The 19,670-nt window shown below is 47.6% G+C and overlaps 4 protein-coding genes across 5 annotated transcripts; 3 read left to right on the top strand and 1 right to left on the bottom strand.

Annotated features, from left to right (window-relative positions):
- The first annotated feature begins 57 nt into the window (after positions 1–57).
- LOC108891026 (uncharacterized) lies at positions 58–1,639 on the top strand. Its single transcript, XM_018688127.2, has 2 exons — positions 58–153; positions 707–1,639. The coding sequence occupies exon 2, from the start codon at positions 731–733 to the stop codon at positions 1,637–1,639; it is 909 nt and encodes a 302-aa protein (XP_018543643.1). The 5' UTR covers positions 58–153; positions 707–730.
- Positions 1,640–2,024: 385 nt separating this feature from the next.
- Positions 2,025–4,644, top strand: LOC127142975 (uncharacterized). The gene is made up of 2 exons (XM_051073919.1): positions 2,025–2,143; positions 3,345–4,644. The coding sequence occupies exon 2, from the start codon at positions 3,375–3,377 to the stop codon at positions 4,278–4,280; it is 906 nt and encodes a 301-aa protein (XP_050929876.1). The 5' UTR covers positions 2,025–2,143; positions 3,345–3,374; the 3' UTR covers positions 4,281–4,644.
- Positions 4,645–4,653: 9 nt separating this feature from the next.
- Positions 4,654–14,693, top strand: nr1d1 (nuclear receptor subfamily 1, group d, member 1). The gene is given in 10 exon segments (XM_018688129.2): positions 4,654–5,686; positions 10,490–10,777; positions 10,863–10,933; positions 10,935–10,952; positions 11,040–11,184; positions 11,890–12,611; positions 12,714–12,791; positions 12,793–12,900; positions 13,055–13,265; positions 13,378–14,693. Coding segments are annotated over 10 exon segments (1,929 nt in total). The 5' UTR covers positions 4,654–5,619; the 3' UTR covers positions 13,599–14,693.
- A 1,308-nt stretch (positions 14,694–16,001) lies between these two features.
- On the bottom strand, positions 16,002–19,425 carry si:dkey-225f5.4 (uncharacterized). 2 transcript variants are annotated; one of them, XR_007814133.1, is made up of 9 exons: positions 19,345–19,404; positions 18,906–19,002; positions 18,554–18,677; positions 18,222–18,379; positions 17,898–18,040; positions 17,642–17,819; positions 17,368–17,557; positions 17,024–17,186; positions 16,002–16,357 (listed from the first exon to the last, which is right to left on the bottom strand). XR_007814133.1 is itself a non-coding variant. In XM_018688130.1 (9 exons), exons 1-9 carry the CDS (start codon positions 19,359–19,361, stop codon positions 16,292–16,294), a joined length of 1,086 nt encoding a protein of 361 aa, XP_018543646.1. In that variant the 5' UTR covers positions 19,362–19,425; the 3' UTR covers positions 16,002–16,291. The 2 variants fall into 2 exon arrangements, 1 of the variants encoding a protein (XP_018543646.1); XM_018688130.1 differs by having other exon boundaries at positions 17,418–17,557; positions 19,345–19,425.
- Positions 19,426–19,670: the final 245 nt, after the last annotated feature.

Genomic DNA, 19,670 nt, shown 5'->3' with positions numbered 1-19,670 from the left:
AGCCTCCGAGTTATAAACGTGTTGTATTTGAGCTGAGCAGCAGGGGGCGCCGTCAGTCTGTCTGTGCTGCTCTGACTTCACTTTCACTTCAGAAGACAGAGATCAGCAGCAGACTGAAGCTGGAGCTGAACTCACATCTGGACAGAATCTCAGGTAAATCTTAAACATCTGATCTTCACAAGTTTGTAGTGAATGTTTTGTCACTGTAGATATGAATCATCTGTTCACCACTTCATCTTCTGACAAACTGTAAATCTGTTGAACAGCTGCACGGAACTGATCTGAAGTCTCTAACAGTCAAGTCCAGTTTATTTATATAGCACCACATCATAACAGAAGCTGTCTCAGGTTTAGACCACACTCTGTATATTATTATTTACAGAGACCTGACGTTCCCCTATGACTAAGCACTTGATGGTGGATTGGAAAACAGTGAGCGGCCATCTTCCCCGGCTGATCAGGAATAACTTGTGCTAGTGGGTGGGGTTGCAGTGAGCAATTTGGGAAGGACTGAAGTTGGCATCAGACATCATTATGACTATAACTGCACAGTACATATATCATTACGTTCATACCTTTACCTCAGGTAACGTTGGCTGGAGCTGTTGGAGTCTAAAGAAACTGAGAATCTCTCAAACTACAGCTCAGTGAACACATCATCTGTGTCACATCATCATCATTATACTTTTCATTTTGTGTGTTACAGTGATAAACATCTGAAAACAGGACCATGGGTAAAATACTCAGCAAGGAGGAAGAACTGGAGAGATTTGTGAAGCAGTTCAACGAGGGTCCAAATATGAGAGTTGATCAGAACATTGTGAAGTTCTGCAGTCTTGATTCATCAGAGAACCTGAAACAACACTACGAGGGGAGGAAGATGGAGACAGGTGACCACGCTGCAGACTGGATCAAGAACCTGGCAGAGAAAATGGCTGCCCTGATGCCGGCTCCTGAACTGGCGGGCCTCGGAGCGCTGGCCATCGCCATCCTCATCGATGTTGTTTCCAAAAGTCCGCCAGAGAAGAGCACAGAGGACGCTCTGCGATGTGTGTTTGCAGAGGAGAAGGCCTCCGAGGTCTGGGATCAGATCGATGAGTGCCTGAAGAGGTGCACTGTGAACTTTAAGAACAAAGTCCAGCTGAGGACCGACATCGAGCGGATCGAGTACAAGCTGAGTGAAGCTCTCACCAAGCTGAAGAACTCCATGGTGAGGGACGGACAGATGACCTCTGAGGCTCTGAAGGCCTGGATCAACGGGGCGGCCTTCCACATCCAGATGCTGATCCACCTGGTGAGACTTGGAGGGATTCCAGACTGCGATCCTGTGGAGAGGCTCATCTCGACTTACAAGAGAGACCTGGACCTGCTGTTAAAAAAACACAGGGAGATGGTAGAAAAGAAGTGTAAAGAAGAGTGTAGATTTGTTCACCCCCAGTCCCCTTATATACATTATCTGGTAGATGAAGATTCAAAGTGGCATCGTTTGCCTGAGAACAGCAGGTATAAGGATTACTTTGAGGCTTACTACAGTCGCAGGTACAGCAGTCAGAAGAGAGAGATTGAATGTTACTTTAATGAAGTAGGAGAGAACCTGCAGAGTCTGGTTCGTCAAAGCGGCTCCTTTAATGTCCAATGAGACAGAGGCTGTTGAGTCTGAAGAGATGCATCATGTGATCAAAAGTTGTGGACACTCAAACATTTCCTCCATATGGGACAGTTGGACTTGTCTCAGTCTTGCAGGTGTTTTGACTCAGACTTGTCTCGGCTCCTGTGGAGTTTCCTCCTAAACAAACAGAAGTTCTGCTCACAGTCGGTGTTCTTGTGTGAATCACTGAGCTCTAATAAACACAATGAATTCTACATTAAACACGTGTTACACTGAGTTTTCTGAAAAGTTTGAAACATGCATTGCTCACTGCTTCAAAGTCAAAGTTACACTGAGCGTAGAGATGGAGTCAAAAACTGTCAGTGTTTTTAAGTACTGGATCACAGGATCCCAAGTGGAGTAACAACAGCTGAGCAGCAGGGGGCGCTGTCAGTCTGTTTCTGTTTGAGTTTCCTTTCAGTTTTGACTCCGTGAAGCAGCAGATCAGCAGCAGACTGAAGCTGGAGCTGAACTCACGTCTGGACGGAATCTCAGGTAAATCCTTAACATCTGAACTTCACAAGTTTGTAGTGAATGTTTTGTCACTGTAGATATGAGGTCTCAGGTTTAGACCACACTCTGTATATTATTATTTACAGAGACCCAATGTTCCCCCATGACTAAGCACTTGTCGACAGTGGAGAGTAAAAGGGTGGGCGGCCATTTTCTTCAGCTGGGTAGGGGGAAGAGGAGGGGTGGTAGGGGTCAGGGTTTGCAGTGAACCTGCAGGTCTTTCTATGAGATAATCGATTTGGGAAGGACTAAGGTGAGCACAGGATTCCTCTGATAGGAGACGTGGCTTTGACTTTCTTTGCCAAATAGAGTTTAGTCTATTAAATGTTGCTGTAAGCAGAGCAAGTTTGGGACGCTGGGACCTCTGTACTCTGTGAAGACAATAAATAGCTGTTAGAGTTTTTTAGGAGAACTTTGGATGGTGATCAAGGGTTTTTTAGGGAATTTGTCTGAACTAACCCACAGGGTCAAGATCAGTCAACTTAAAGATCAGGTTTTATCTTTTCAGGAAAAATTAATTTTCACTGTTTACCCAGCATGGGCTCTCAGATTCAGTGTTTTCACAGTGATTATTATAATAATGTAATAGTACATGTATTGTCACATACGTGTATCTAATATTAAGTAATTTTGGACATAATTTACACAAAACCAGTTTTCAACTAAATATACATCACATGTCATTTATTTGGTTGGCTGTACTGGGGGTAAATCTCAGACTGATTTTAAATACAAATATATATGTACTAAATAACAGCCTCAACAGACCGACTTGAAACCAACGTCCATGGACAGTGGGTGTTTAGTGGGTTAGTTTGCTAACATACCTTTATCTGAGGTAAGGTTAGCTGGAGCTGTTGGAGTCTAAAGATCAACGAATCCAATAAAGATCAGGACAGAGATGCTAACGTGAGTCTAGAGATGTTCCAGTCCTGAACCTTTTTAACGCCACAATATAATGTAGTTAGTTTATTATGTGCTAACTCCTGATCTTTGATGTAATGCTAGATTACAACTGTAGGTAGTGAGCTAGTTAGTCGGACATGCTAATGTTAGCAGCTTGCATTAAGTAACCTGGGAACTGCGCTCACTTCAGCATGTGGAGAAATACAGGCGAATGTATCCTCAATGTTCAGAGATCATTTGAAAATGTTCATTGTACTGTTAATTTTGTGTTTTACAGTGGTAAACATCTGAGCCTGAAAACAGGACTATGGGTAATACCATCAGCGAGGAGGAACAACTGAAAAGCTTTGTGGAGCAAGTCAGCGATGGTCCAGATCTGGGAGTTGATCAGAAAATTGTGAAGTTCTGCAGTCCTGATTCGTCAGAGAACCTGAAACGATACTATGAGAAGAGGAAAATGGAGACAGGCAACTTTGGTCAAGATGCAGTCAAGAAATTATCAGAGATGTTTGTCGGCTTGACCTTCGCCCCTGAACTGGCGGGCCTCGGAGCACTGGCCATTGCCGTCCTGATCGACCTAATTTTTCTGAGTCCGTCTAAGGATAGCACAAAGGAAGCTCTGCGATGTGTGTTTGCAGAGGAGAAGGCCTCCGAGGTCTGGGATCAGATCGATGAGTGTCTGAAGAGGTGCACCATGAACATTAAGAACAAAGTCCAGCTGAGGACCGACATCGAGCGGATCGAGTACAAGCTGAGTGAAGCTCTCACCAAGCTGAAGAACTCCATGGTGAGGGATGGACAGATGACCTCTGAGGCTCTGAAGGCCTGGATCAACGGGGCGGCCTTCCACATCCAGATGCTGATCCACCTGGTGAGACTTGGAGGGATTCCAGACTGCGATCCTGTGGAGAGACTCATCTCAACTTACAAGAGAGACCTGGACCCGCTGTTCAGAAAACACAAGGAAATGATATATAACAAGTGCAGTGGAGATATTATCAGTATGCATGATGAGGATGGTATAGTAATGCTGGTGGGTGAAGATTCACGGTCTTATACTATTAATGATGACATCGGCTATGACAGATATTATGACGTTTATTACGATCACAGGTACGGCAGGCAGAAGTCTATGGTTCAGCGGTACTTCAATGACGTAAGAGAGAACCTGCACAGTCTGGTTCATCAGAGAGGCTCCTTTAGTGTCTACTGAGACTCAGGCGGTGAAATCTGAAGAGATTCACCAAAAGTATGCAAATGTTTTGACCTGTTTGACTCAGACTTAACTGCATGTCATAGATTTGTGATTTGGACTCGTCACGACTGATTGTAGATTGTGGATGTTTGGACTCAGACTTGTCTCGGCCTTGGAGGTCTTTCGACTCAGACCTGCTTCAGTATCGTGGGGCTATTAACTTTTTGGACTCAGACAGGACTTGTCATGATCTCAAGAGTGTTTCGACTCAAATTCATCAGTCAAACATATCTCATTGTAACTCGGACTTGGGTGTTTTGACTCAAAATGGTCTCAGTTTTAAGGTCTTTTTGATGAATAAAAGCTTAAGTTCAAACACTAATTTCGTCTGTTTTTTGTCATCCAGACTTATGAACTGTGAGGAGGTTGGTCTGCCATTTTAAGAAATATTTTTTAAAGGTCAAATGAATGACTATTGATGCACTCTGCATAAGTTACACAGCTAGCATGCTAACAGTGCTAGCTAAATATGCCATCAAAAAGTTAGCTAATCTGTGTTTGTGCTAACTTGCTGTGGCACGTTGCTTTTGGTCTGCTCACAATTCACCTGGTTGGATTGTAGGCCTATTCATATGGTGCGTTCCTGTTGTACCCGAAAGTCAGAATTTCCGAGTTCCTAGTCAGAAGTTTGAACCTGAAGCTGGAGCAACCCTGACATCAGAATCCAAGATGGCTGCTCCTCATCAACAGCAGTGAACACTCCTGTTTATAGCAGTTTGTTTGGAAGTCAGTTTGGTGTTTTAGGAACAGGATGATAAATTAAACTGAATCAATGATGATGAACAATAAAAACAAACACCATTAAACCGTCTGACAGGAAACTGCTCTGCTACAGAACAATCTGCCGCCTACACTTCCCATAATGCCCCCTCTGTCTGAGAACAACGGGCAGCTCCACGTGCTCGGGGATTTAAACAAGTATGTACTACACAGAGGAGGGGCGGGAAAGTGTGTCACTGGGGCACGAGGCTCTCCCCGCGGTCACATGGTCCCGTTTTCTGCCGCGTGCGGGCACGGCGGCCCCCGCACATCATCATCCAGCAGGGCGCGCGCCCTGTTTGAAAAAATACAGAGCGAGAGAGTGAAGCGCGTGCAGCAGCTGACAGGAGCCTCGTGCGGCGGACAGGCATCACTTCTGTTCGAGTCCGTCAGTAGAAAAACAGCAGAATGGAGTAGAGTCGCAGTAGAGACGCTTCCTCCTCTTCTTCTGTGGTGTTTCAGTCCGGTTTTTCTTCCCTGTGTCGGTGATGCGGAGCGCGCGTCTCCGGGGTTTTAAAATACGGTCTGCGCGACTCTGATGGATTTTAAAATGACAACGATGGACACAAACATCAACGACAACAACAACAACAACAACAACACAGGTAAACACCCCCCCCCCGAAATCAGAGCAAGGTGATGGCGTGCGTGTGTTGAACTAGAGTTCGTAAAGAGCGAAGTGTTGGAGAGTTCAGGGACAGTCTGTAAACTTCACCTCTGCCAGTCTGTGCTCTTTATGTTGAGTTCTGCAGAAGAGTCAGGCTGCAGGTTCACCTGAGTCTGACCCACCTGAGTCTGACCCTGTGGACCTGTGATGCGCTCAGATCTGAGGCGGTAAACATGGAAAGTAAACAAAGTAAACAACAGATAAATAAAAGCTCTTCGGTCTTTGTTCATCAGTTTGATGGTTTTGTTTATTTGTGTTTGTTTTGACGCGCGGCACACCGCTCTTTCGCTCTGCCGCTCTGCCGCTGACTGTGTTAAACGTTCCTCTCGGTGTTTGATCGGTTCCCGGTCCGGCGGGTGGACTTCACCGTGAATAACAGATAAACCACATGAAGACCCGGGTCCAGCTGCCGGTTTCACACCGACGGACTCAGGCACATGTCGGTGAGTCTGAGGCGGCTCCTCACGGGGACCGTCACCGTGATCCCGGTCGTGTTTCGGGGAACTGGGTCATGATGACAGCGGTCGGTCGGTGTCAGGTGGACGAGCTGAGATCAGTGTGTGTGTGTGTGTGTGAGCGCGCGCGTCACCGGAGCGGCGGTTGCCGGTTCACATGGACGGAAAACCGAGCCATGTGCGCTTTGTTTTCACTGAACTCCGCGCGCTCTGATTGGCTGCTGATCAGACTGAGCTCATTGCATAATTCTCCTCCTCCTCCTCTTCTCTCTTCTCCTCCCTCCCTCTTCTCCTCCTCCTCTTCTCCTCTCCTCTCTTCTCCTCCTCTTCTCCTCTCCTCTCTTTCTCCTCCTCTTCTCCTCTCCTCCTCCTCCTCCTCTTCCTTTTTCTTCATCAATATATTTGTTGATTTGTTCTATTTTCATGAGTAAAGATTGATCAGTTCTCCCTCCGTCAGCTCAGTGTCTGATCAGTCTGATCACCTATCAATACCAAATGACCCCCCCCCCCCCCGTGAGAAAGTGGAGCAGCAGCAGGAACCAATCAGCTGCTCTTGTTTTTCCTCTGGTGAACCTGGTCACAGCTAAAAGCTCAAACCCTGGATTGAAACATGAATGTGACTGGATGTGATCAGTCAGCAGCCGAGCAGCTGAGAATGAGCTGATGATTCCTGAGTTCACAGCTCAAAGTTTCCACAGAAAAGATTTAAGGTGGCTGGTGACCTGGAGATGACGTGTCTCTGAACGGTTGTGGTTGTGGTTGTGGTTGTTTTGTGTTGCTTCCATGGAGTCGTTCTTTTTTTAAACTCAGGGCTGAAGTCGGTCTGGACGTGGTTCTGAACTGAGCTCTGTGGATCCTGGACCTGATCTTTAGGTTGTACTTTGTTGTAAAGTTTGAGGAGCTGCTGCTTCCTGATCTGAAACTACACTTCTCTTTGTTTGGCTTTAAATACTACATTACCCATGAGTCTCAGCTGCTGATAGTTAATGTGAGGCTCTGTGGTTTAGAGGAGCTGTAGAGTGTCCCAGATCCAGATCCTGGTGCAGACAGAACCAGGTTTAGGTTAATGTTACACAGTGGACCTGAACACACTGCTGGGTAAAGACCTGGGTCCTCACAAGTACACCAGTCCAGCCTGTGTGTGTAATGAATGGCGGGAACGTGAGAGTGCAGAGAGAGGGAGGGGGAGGGGTGAGGGAGGGGGAGGGGTGAGTTGCGGGCCGGTCTCGTTGTGGGGCCGGCTGTGTGGAGGAGGCACGTGGCTCGGGGGCGTGACTACTGAGGACACACGAGCCTCCCCCTCGAGTCTGCACGGGGGAGGGAGGAGGGGGAGGAGCTGAAACAGCAGCAGGTTGAAGCGTTCACTGAACACACACGTGCTCCGTTCAGATCAAACACACTCAGGGTTTCTGACGCTGCTCAGTGTAAATCCTCACAGAGAAACACAACGTGTTCCTGTCAACATCACTGTTTACCAGATTTTTCAGGCTATAAAGTGCATCGCATTATTAGGCACAAAAAGCAAAACAAACCGCAGGTCATCTTCTTGCTTCCTCCACTTCCGAACCATTGATCCATTAATGTTGAATTCTCTTGCAGCTGCTCTATTCCCATGTTCTAATGCGTGACTGATAGCCTTGAGTTTGAAATCTGCTTCGTAAGCATGTCTCTTAACAGGTGGCATTTTGGGGTCCTTATACACACATTGTAATATTGCCGGTATGTTGAAGCATAGTACTGATAAATATTACTCCTGCGAGGCTCCTGACTACGTTAGCCGTAATGCTCGTACTACGCTGTGTACCACATAAAATCAGTTTGAGGTCAGTAAACACAACCAGAATTAATACATAAGGCACACCGGATTATAAAGCGCACTGTTGATTTCTGAGAAAATGAAATGATTTTAAGTGCGTCTTATAGCCCGAAAAATACGGTAGTCTAATTTAAAACATCAGACGTGCTGCATTCAGGGACCCTGCTCCCCCTTGCACCACAAAACCTGCTCAGAAATGTTCGAGTCCAACGTGCCGGCCAAACTCCACAGAACTGATCCACTTATCAGGTCTTGCTGACCCAGTTAGACAGTTGGCAGCAGGTGTTATGTGACGTTATGTAACAGATGTAATGGTTCGGACTCAGAGACACAATACAGGACTTCCTGTTTACATCATCACCTCCCTCAGTTTTACAACACAGAATATTAGATGGTGATTTCATGGAAGTGAGGTTTGAAAAAGTGTAGCTACATGAGAGAGCACAGGAAACATCTAGAAGTCCTGGACGTGGTTCCAGAGGTTCTTTAGGTTGTTTAGGTTTAGGTGGTCACTGAAGAGGTTCTATGGTGGTTTGAAGAAGTTTTAGATGTCAATAAGAATGTTCTGTCAGGTGGATGTTAGGCGGTTCTTCAGGTGGATGTTAGGCGGTTCTTCAGGTGGATGTTAGGAGGTTCTTCAGGTGGATGTTAGGCGGTTCTTCAGGTGGATGTTAGGTGGGTCTTCAGGTGGATGTTAGGCGGTTCTTCAGGTGGATGTTAGGTGGGTCTTCAGGTGGATGTTAGGAGGTTCTTCAGGTGGATGTTAGGCGGTCTTCAGGTGGATGTTAGGTGGGTCTTCAGGTGGATGTTAGGTGGTTCTTCAGGTGGATGTTAGGAGGTTCTTCAGGTGGATGTTAGGCGGTTCTTCAGGTGGATGTTAGGTGGTTCTTCAGGTGGATGTTAGGAGGTTCTTCAGGTGGATGTTAGGCGGTTCTTCAGGTGGATGTTAGGCGGGTCTTCAGGTGGATGTTAGGCGGTTCTTCAGGTCTTTTGGAGGTGGTAGTGGATCTTTACGAGGTTTCAGGTGGGGGAGTCCTTCAGGTGGTTAAACACCTGTGGGAGTTTTTGTGGTGATGTGTTGGACACACCTGGAGAATCAGCTGAGGGTGGGGGGTGGAGCACATGTGAGGGGGTGTGGCTGGGTGTGGGTGGGCGGGGCCAGTGCACGTGCTTGGTTACCATGGTAACACCTGACACAGTGACCCTGTGACCTGACACAGAGAGTAACAGAGAAACACTGATCAGGATCAAGTTATCAGGAATTTATCAGCTGTAATCAATGGATTTATTGATCACTAATGATTGACTGATGCCTGTTTAGTTTGTTCTTGTAAAACTTTAACTTTCTGTGAATTTTATTTGAATCTCACGAACAATCGTATGAATAAACCTGACGTTAAAAAGTCTGATGGTTTAGAGACGAATGTGTTTCTGAGCAGAACCAGAAAAACCTGAACCATCTGAACGTGCAACAGCGTCGTGGACAAGTGTGTGAGTGTGTGAGTGTGTGTGTGTGTAATCGAAGCAGCAGATTGTTTGTGAATGTGTGAAACAGACTGAGCGTTCGTCACCTGACAGAAACGAGGCGTCACGTGCAGCAAGCGACACGTGAGCTGAGGCTGCTGAGAAACTGATCTGAGATCAGACAGGGAGGCTGCACCCCCCCCAACACACACACACACACACACACACACACACACAGAGGGTAAACAGGTGTAGGTGCAGGATGGAGGGATGGATGCTCTCACACCTCCACTGTCGGCAGCTGAAACGACAGGTTTCCATCTGTTCATCATCTGTTTCTGCTGCTGCACATCTCACAGAGAATTCATCCATCATCCATTCATCATTCATCATTCATTCATCATCCATCCATCCAAGAGGTTGATCAGCTGATAAACAGGTGATTAAAGAAATCTGTTTATTAAACACAAACTGTTTCACAGAGAAACAGAAACGTGAACGACGTCCTCCATCTTGGATTTTAATACAAATACGTTTTAACATAATGACATCATGAAGTAGAGAGGGTTTTGGAGGGAGGGAGGGGAAGGGAGAGGGGGGCGAGTCTACTCGCTCCCACACAGAGTCCCTCCCCCCTCCTCCCCCCTCCCTCTTTGTTCCCAAAATTCCTAGAAAGTCAGTTTGTTTTTAACCTTTGCTACAGAGCCCCCCCCCATCTGTTTCCACGGTTACAGTAAAACAGCCTCTGCATAACACCCCCCCACACACACACACACACAGATGGCTGCTCTCTCTCTTCTACTGTTTTAAACTTCTCACGTCTGATTCATCTGCAGATCATTTTGACTGCTGATTATTTTTCACTGAACTTTTCCACAGAATCTGAACCAAAATAAAAAGTTGGAAAAATCCCAAATAAAACCAAAAAATTCTAGATTTTACTTTTTTTCTGGGTTAAATATTCCTGCGTGATGCCTTCACTGACCTCATGTCCTCTCTGCTGCAGGTGGTGTGATCTCCTATGTGGGTTCGTGTGGAGGTTCTCCGACCCGGACCAGTCCAGTCTCCATGTACAGCGAGAACTCCAACTCCCAGCCTGGCTTCACCTCCTCCTCGTCCTCCTCCTCCTCCTCCTGTCTGACTCCCTCCTTCCTCAGCAGCAGCTCCAGTTCAGGCTCTGCAGGAGAGGACGGCTCCTCCTCGGCCTCCTCCTCAGCAGGAGGTTCGCCCAGAGGCCGAGACGATGGAGGATCTCTGAGGGCGTCGCCCAGCAAGTCGGTGGCCAGTCTGACCAGTAAGACCTGGACCAAGCTTTGGTAGATCCTCTGGAAACCAGTCTGACTCTGCTGGTCTTTGTTCTAACGGTGACTGTGTTTCAGAGCTGAACGGGATGGTGCTGCTGTGTAAAGTCTGCGGCGACGTGGCCTCAGGTTTCCACTATGGCGTCCATCGCCTGCGAGGGCTGCAAGGTGAGACCCCACACACACCTGTCCTCACTCAGCCTCAGATTCACCTGTGGTGGACTCAGACACTGATCCGGGTTCTGGTCTCCTCAGGGTTTCTTCCGTCGTAGCATCCAGCAGAACATCCAGTACAAGAAGTGTCTGAAGAACGAGAGCTGCACCATCATGAGGATCAACAGGAACCGCTGCCAACAGTGTCGCTTCAAGAAGTGCCTGTCTGTGGGCATGAGCCGAGACGGTCAGTCCCAACACCTGGACACACCTGGACACACCTGTTAGCATCACAGCATTGGCATGTAGCTATAGAAATATCCTGGACATCAAGACCATTGAAAATCCTGTTTCCTGGTCCAACTTCTCTGAGTCTCTCCTGTTTCCAGACGCTGCAGATCAGAGTCCAGAAACTGTTCAGTCATTCTACTGCTTCACTGTGACGAGGAAGTCAAGAGGAAATGACTGCAGCTGATAAGATGCTGCTTTTAAACCAGTGAAGAAAAACAAAGTTTGACTCCAGGTAGTTAGCTAGCTAACATTAGCACCAGCTCGTTAAAGCAGGTACCCCTGCTATAAGCTATAAGTCTCTCTTGCTATGAGTTTGGTTGTCAGTCCTTTTCCGTGCTAGGTTAGCTTTTCACTTTAGCTGGGCAGCACAGAAAAGAACTGATGACTGAAACATGAAGACGTAAAACCCAGAGCTGATATCAGGAGTAACATTAGCTAGGTTAGCTGGCTAACGTTAGCACTCACTGACTCTGAATAGTTGTTGGACTCAGCACTGCAGCGTCTGGAAACAGGACAGACTCAGAGAACTTGGACCAGGAAACAGGGTTTTAGTTGGTCCTGACGTCAGACTGACCTGTGGAGTCAGTCGACCCAAAACAGTCTCAGATTTCCGTCGTTGTCTTTAACACGTCTTCCTCCTCCTCCTCCTCCTCCTCCTCAGCTGTTCGTTTCGGTCGGATCCCGAAGCGTGAGAAACAGAGGATGTTGGCTGAGATGCAGAGCGCCATGAACAACATGGTCAACAACCAGCTGCAGAACGACTTCCAGCTCGCCAGCCTCTCCTCCTCCTCCTCCTCCTCCTCCTCCTCCTCCTCCTCTCCGTGCCCGGGGGTGACCATCGCCCCTCAGCCCCAGCCGTCAGCCCTGCCGCTCGCCCCCTCCTCCCCCTCCCCTCCTGCCCCGGCCTCCTCTTCCTCACCCGCTCCTCCTCCTCTTCTCTTTCCTCCCCCCTCTCAGAGCCCCTCCCCCTCCCTCTCCCTCTCTCCTCCCCCCAGCCCGGGCATGGACTCTACCATCACCGCCATTGCCCGCGCTCACCGCGAGACCTTCCTGTACGCTCACGACAAGCTGGCCAATCCCCACGTGCCACCTCAGCAGCATCAGAATAACCACGCCCACAACCACAACGGGGAGGCGGAGCTTTGGGGCCCCAACCGCTGCCCCAACGGTTACCATGCCAACGGCCTCAACACCATCTATCACCACAACAACAACATGGGCATGGGGCGCTACCCGCCGCTGGACAACAGCTGCAACAGCACGCATCATCCCCAAGGCAACGGGAGGTGGAGCTTACATAACAGCAATCTGATTGGAGGAGACGGCGATCATGTGACCCCGGGGCAGAACTGTCTAATGAAGAACCATACAGGGATCGTGCTGGTAAGAACCAATCAAAACGTTTTATTTAAACGACTCCCTGCAGCTGAGCTCTGATTGGACGATCACTGTGGATTAACTCCTGATTGGTTGATCTCTCTGCAGGCCTGTCCAATGAACATGAAGCCTCACGCCGACCCCTCAAAGACGCCCCAGGAGATCTGGGAGGACTTCTCTCTGTCCTTTCACCCCCGCCGTCAGAGAGGTGGTGGAGTTCGCTAAACATATCCCAGGATTCAGCGCTCTGTCGCAGAACGACCAGGTCACCCTGCTGAAGGCCGGCACCTTCGAGGTACGACGCTAACACCTATTAATAACTTTATTGTCAATAAAATCAGACACGCAGTACGATCAAACCAAAGTTAAATGTTAAATGTTAAAAAAAACTGGCACCTGGTGGCCAGTCAGAGGAACTGCAGCTGACTGTGTTCGTCTCCTCCCTGCAGGTGCTGATGGTTCGCTTCTCGTCACTGTTCAACGTTAAGGAGCAGACGGTGACGTTTATCTCTGGCGCCACCTACAGTCTGGAGGAGCTGCGGGCGATGGGGATGAACGAGCTGCTGGGAGCCATGTTCGACTTCAGCCACAAACTGGCTGCTCTGGAGCTGAACGCAGAGGAACTGGGACTGTTCACCGCCGTGGTGCTGGTCTCTGCGGGTGAGGAGGGAGGGGAGATGGAGGGGGGAGGGATGAAGTTTGTTTCTCTGTTGTTTCATGTAAACAAAATGAGTGTCGCTCCTGAACATGTTCTCCTCCTCCTCCTCCTCAGACCGCTCCGGCATCGAGAACGTGGCGTCGGTGGAGCAGCTGCAGGAGAACCTGATCCGAGCTCTGCGCTCGCTCGTCAGCAAGTCGTCCGTCGCCCCCGGCAACGACCACTACAACCTGGACTCGCCGCGCTTCACCAAACTGCTGCTGAAGCTACCCGACCTGCGGACGCTCAACAACATGCACTCTGAGAAGCTGCTGTCCTTCCGCATCGACGCCTGATGATGATGTCACTGATGATGTCACAGGTCACGCCAGCGACGATAAACACGATCACGTGGAGACTTTCCGTCACGACACCACCTCAGTACATCATCACCCCGGCGTGCTGATGATGAAGTCATCGCCACCAACGTCATAACGGCGTGGAGATGATGTCATCAACAGAACTGTTCAGCACGCAGCTCACCGCCAAAATAGTCTGAGTCTGTAGCTTACAGAGCCAGAATCCTCCAGACTAGACAGGCTCAAGGAGCAGTCCGCCATTTTGTTGACGTTTTATTAACTCTGTGGATCCGGTACAGAGTGTTTAGCCTAGCTTGGCAGAGAGACTGGACAGAGGTGTTTATGCTAAGCTAGGCTAACGGACCAATCTCTACTGAAGCGGTCGTCTGTCTGAAGCCGTGGTCACACCAGGAAGTGTCTCTGTGACATTCATCCACACGGTGAATCAAACACGCTGAGCTGGACAGGTGCGTTCAGGTGTTCTTAAAGCAACAGGACGGCCATTTTAACTTCCGGTGTGACTGTGGTTTGACTCTTCTGGTGCTGATCACTTCAGGAGAAATGGGAACATCCAGAACTTCCAACAGCACGAACAAAGACAAACGAGGACAGAGCTGAAGGAGTCCAGTCCACCTCTGATCCGGGACAACACCAGCTGACAGCAGCAGCCTCGCCGACCAATGAGACGCAGGGTGTGTGTGTGTGTGTGTGTGTGTGTGTGTGCTGCATTTGAGTACAATCAGACGTTTCAGTGAGCTGCAGCAAGTAGACAGAAGCCTCAACCAGTCGCCTCTCTAACAAACATTATGCAGCAAATATTGTGTATAAAAACTGTAAATATTCAAATACAAATATCCAGTTATACTTGAACTGTTTGGAGAACTGTGTTTGACACACAAAGATATATTATACATCTATATTTTTTGTTAATATGAATATGTATCCTGTGCAAATATTATGACTATAAAGGTGTTTGTACAACAGGTTTGAAACATTGTGGAAATGCATCTAATGGAAAAGAGATATTCTGTGTATGTGTTTAACTGTGTGTTTATGTTGTAAAGACATTATATAAATATAAATATGCACTCATCAGAATCCTGACACCTCGTCTTTGTTTCCTCTGTGGACCTTCAGAAAAACAAGCTAAGCAGCTCCTCTCGATGTCCTGTGTTCACCAGAAAAACACAGATTTTTAAAGTGAAACGGTTTTATTCCGTGTTTTACTGATTTTCATGATCAGGTCTGTTTGTTTCGGAGAGGAGACCTGTGAGGAGAATTCGGCTCCAAGTAAAAACCTCCTGAACTTTTTGAAGGGACAAAATCAGGTTGTTTAAATAGTAAATACACCTGAGTCCACCTGAGCTCCTGTGGGTGTACTGGTCTGAAACTGAGGTGTGTTCAGGAGCATTGTTAAGTCACCGGGAAACGACCAACCAACAAAAACCTGGTCTGAGGTCAGTGGTTCAGTGTTTCACAAAGGCTCATTATCAAGACCGTAACACGAGCGTTCAGAGGCAGGTCAACAACACACACACAGACACACAGCAACAGATCAGAGATAAACACACACACACACCACAGAATAAAACTCCTGTTTTCATGTGTAAATGAACAAAGAGACTAAAACCTCCTGAACCAAACCTCAGTCACTTTTTCACTGATTTTCAAACACAAGCGTTCAGTTAATAATAATAATGATCATAATCATAATAATAATGTTAATAATGCTGATGTTATTTCTGGTGTGTGTCTGCCGCAGTGACACAGTCAGACTGGACTAAGTGAACTGGGTCAAACTGGAGCCTCATAACCAACTTTCCACTCTGCTCTCTGATTGGTCAGCTGCTGCTAAACCGCAATGTCCCCGCCGACCAATCAGGAGGCAGCAGAGGGTGAAGCCGCGAGTCCCAGTTTTCTCATTGATCCACACGTCATCACTTCCTGTCAGCGAGTCGACCGAGTTATGTAACCTGGGAGACTGGGGATCAGACTGTACACGGTTACCATGGTGACCGCAGGCAGTGTTACACGGTACACACTGTTACCATGGTTACACTAACTCCTTGGACTGTAAACTCTGCATTAAAGGTGATTCTGTTTAAAACTCAGAGGAATGGAAGCAGTTATTGATTATCCTCCTGCTCATTAATTCAATTGAATCCTTGAATCCTTGAATCCCAGCCTGGAGCTCCAGGTCTGCGCAGATACTGAGTGTTTGGTTTGTGACACATGACGTTGTGTTATCTAATCACGTGGACATGTGTGTTATGTCACAGTGTGCTGTGAGAGGTGCATGCTGGGAGGCCCTCAGAGGAGGGGGGGGGCCTCCTGGTAGACACACTGCAGCACAGCAGGGTCAGCTTTACAAAATAAAAGCCCCACCTCAGCTCAGACAGCAGCTGTTTAAAGGTTTATTTACACAGAGATGTTTGTACAGTGACGTCATACACAAACACAAACATCAACAATAAACAACAGAACAGGTGACTGACAAACTGGTGGACACAGGTTTAACATGAAAACAGAAAAAAACAGAATCCGAATCAAAGATCAGAGTCCAACAGAAAAATACAAGTCAGACACTGACACCTGGTGGACGACAGAAGAACAACAAGTAACAGAGGAGGAGAGGAGGAGAAAGAGGAGAGGAGAGGAGAGGAGAGGAGAGGAGAAATAAAGAGGTGAAGTCAGATGAGTGGACTGCTGCAGAGCAAAACCAACCAGTCAGTCAGACTGAGGTCTGATTTATGAGGCTGAGAGAAAAAGAGAGAGAGAGAGAGGAGGAGGGAGGGAAGGAGGGAGGAGGAGAGGAGAGAGAGAGATTAGTTGACCTTTATAACTGAGTGACCCGTTTCATATCTTTGTATTTTACATTCCAGCCACTGACGACACAAAACAATCAGAGATTTTCAGAATAAAGTTGTAATATTTTATATTATATATTTATTTTCTAATATTTTGGTAAAAAGATGCAAAGTTGGAAACTTTCCATGGGAATGAACAGGAATAAATCTGCAGGTCCGTAACAGTGAATTTAAATGTAGTTCAGATTACTATGATCAATGTATCTGATCTGTGATCAATATCTCTGATCTGTCATACTAAAGTTTAAACAGCAACAACATCTACATGTGTTTATACAGCAGCTAGCTGCTGAACCAGAGATGCTAAATGTGAGCTAGCTAACAGCATTTCATTGTTTCATTGTTTGTCAAGTTTCCAGAAATTTACCAGAAATGTTCCCGCCCCTCTGCCACCCTGTCTGAGAGAACGTTTTCTTTAAACTTCATTTGAGCAGGAAGTTGTGATTTTAAATAAAGTTGTAACACAGTGAGATGTTTGTTGTTTCCTCGTTGATGATCACATGACTGTTTATCTGATCACCAGGACAAAGATCTCTGTGTGTCTGTGTGTGTTACCTTCAGTCCAGATGTGTCCAGAGGTTGACCATCTCTGTGCACTGACAACAGCCGGGCTCGTCCACAGCTCGGGTATCCCTCCTCCACCTCCAGGTGACAAACCAAGACCGCCGACTTCAGGTAGACCAGCAGACGCTGAGCAGGACGCCAGTCGATCGCAAAACTGGAGACGCAGAGACACAGGAGATGTTAGCTTAGCACAAAGACTGGAGGCAGAGGGAAACTGTTAGCCTAGCTTAGCACAAAGTCTCAGCAGTATCAGCTCCTCATGACAGCTGATTATTGGTTATTGATCTGACAGGTTTCAGGCCGATCAGAGGTCTCGCTGATCATCACTGACTGACCGACAGGAAGCAGGTTCTGGTCTTTGAACAAACAGGAAGTGGAGTCGCACCTGGACCTCAGGGCCTGGATCTCTGACAGCAGCTCAGCCTGACCCAGGTAACACTGCATCACCTCCAGCAGGGCGGCGCTCAACTCCAACCGCCGGCCCGACATACAGTCCTCCACCAGACCTGCTGTCCCCTCGTTCACCTGCAGGGAGAGGGAAGGAGGTAAGCAGAGAGGAGACAAGGAGAGAAGGAGAGAAGGAGAGAGGAGGTGAGGAGACCGAATTACCTGCAGTGTGAAGCGGTCGTCAAGGCTCCAGGTGACGGTCAGCTTCAGTGGCTCCAGCTCATTGGCCGACAGGTAAGAGGAGGGGCGTGGCCTGAGCTCCACACACAGCTCTGATTGGCTGAAGGACAGCAGGTTGATCTGCATCACATCCTGAGCAGCAGAGACGTATACCTGCAGCCTGACAGGTGAACAGGAAGCTGAGTTACTGACCAATCAGATCACCTGAACGGAGGTCACCTGACCTGACAACACTCACTCGTCTCTGAGTCGCTGCCAGGCGATCAGCTGATCGAGCGCCGCCTCTGACTCTGCCCTCAGCTGGCTCAGATGACGGTCACATGACTGCAATGCATTCTGGGCCTTCAGCAGGGACTCCTCCAGCTGTTCACACTGCTGCTTCTGAAGGAGGAGGAGAGGAACATCAGCAGGGAATTCTGGGTAACGTAGTAACAACTTCTGTCGACTTCAGAGACCCCAGCAGACGTTTTATAACACCACTCCACACTCCCACCTTTAAACCCATCACGTGTGCTTCATGTGTGTGTGTGTATGTGTGTGTGTGTGTGTGTGGGGGTATCACCTTGCTGTGCAGCTGTTGGACCAGCTGTGTGAGTGTGTGTCGTCTGTTGTGGATCTGTTGGACCCTGTCCTGCAAAGATCTGAGCATAGTCTCCGTCTCCTCCACCCCCGACCTGTTCTCCACCTTCAGAGCCTTCCACCTGCCCCGAGCCCCGCCCTCTGAGACACAGACACAGACACACAGAGACACACACACACACACACACAAAGTAAAACGTGATGACATTTGTGGAGAGTTTGGCTGGTGGTGTCCAAACTCTGCCAGATGGGTCATTCTACAACACTGTGTGTGTACTCTGTATGTACAGTGTGTGTGTGTGTGTGTGTGTGTACCAGGCTGGGGCGGGCAGGGTTGTGTCACCAGTTGCTGGGCAGACTCCAGACCCTCCAGCAGAGACATCATGGAGTCCAGGACGAACAGCTGACGCCACAAAACCTTCTGGACACGACGACTGTCCTACATACACACACACACACATTTATTCTACTCACACAACTTTTAAATTTAATTAACTTTAATTATTTCAGCTCAAAAATGCATCTAAAAACACCATGAATAACAATTTCTGTATTGTTGTGTGTACTCTGTGTACTGTGTGTTGTGTTCAGCATCCTGTGAAACAGGAGTAAAGTGCTGAATCTACTGAATCTACTGAATCGGACTCTATTGACCCCAGACACAGACCGTGAGGTAGAGGACCATCCTGGCCGCCTCAGTACAGTCCGGCTGCTCCGAGTCTCCACAGGGGTCCAGCAGATACGGATCACAGCGCTGCAACACCCTGATACAAACAAACAAACAAACAAACAAACAAACACACACACACACACACACACACACACACACACACACACACACACACACACACACACACACACCCCTTCATGTAGCACAACGCGGTTTATTTCACATTCAGTCTGAAAACCTACAACAAGCTCGGTTAGCTCGGTCAGTTAGCTTTAGCTAGCTCTGGCTTACGCCAGTAATTCCCCTGTTTTCACTCATTTCAGTTCATAGTTTGGAGCAGAACAGTTCCTCTGAACATTTAAAACACGTCCTCTGAGCCGAACACACAATAACTGAGCAAATTTAACGTTAAATGTTGTAGTTTTTATAAACTTACGTTCGGACCTCCGCCATTTCTGTTTTCAAATCTCCCCCACGAACTGTCTGATTGGACGATTCTCTGTGACGTCATAACCCATACATCCAATCTCTGGGTTTTAAAAAACTTTATTGAAAATGTCTCAGGGGAACATTAAACATTAGAAACTGCTGCGCACAGACTGAAATGAAACATTAAAATATAAAAAAAATCATTAGAATTTAAGTAAAAAGACGATAAAGACTAAAAATATTAATGTTTAAATGTGTTTTATGTTTGACTCTTTGACAGTTTAATGTTACATTATGTTACAAATATGACAAAATCTGAGTTTTGTTTGTAAA

Source organism: Lates calcarifer, linkage group LG11 (assembly GCF_001640805.2).
Source record: "Lates calcarifer isolate ASB-BC8 linkage group LG11, TLL_Latcal_v3, whole genome shotgun sequence".
NCBI lineage: Eukaryota > Metazoa > Chordata > Actinopteri > Centropomidae > Lates > Lates calcarifer.
Note: the sequence above shows the minus strand (reverse complement) of the source record. Positions and strands in the feature narration are given on the sequence as shown.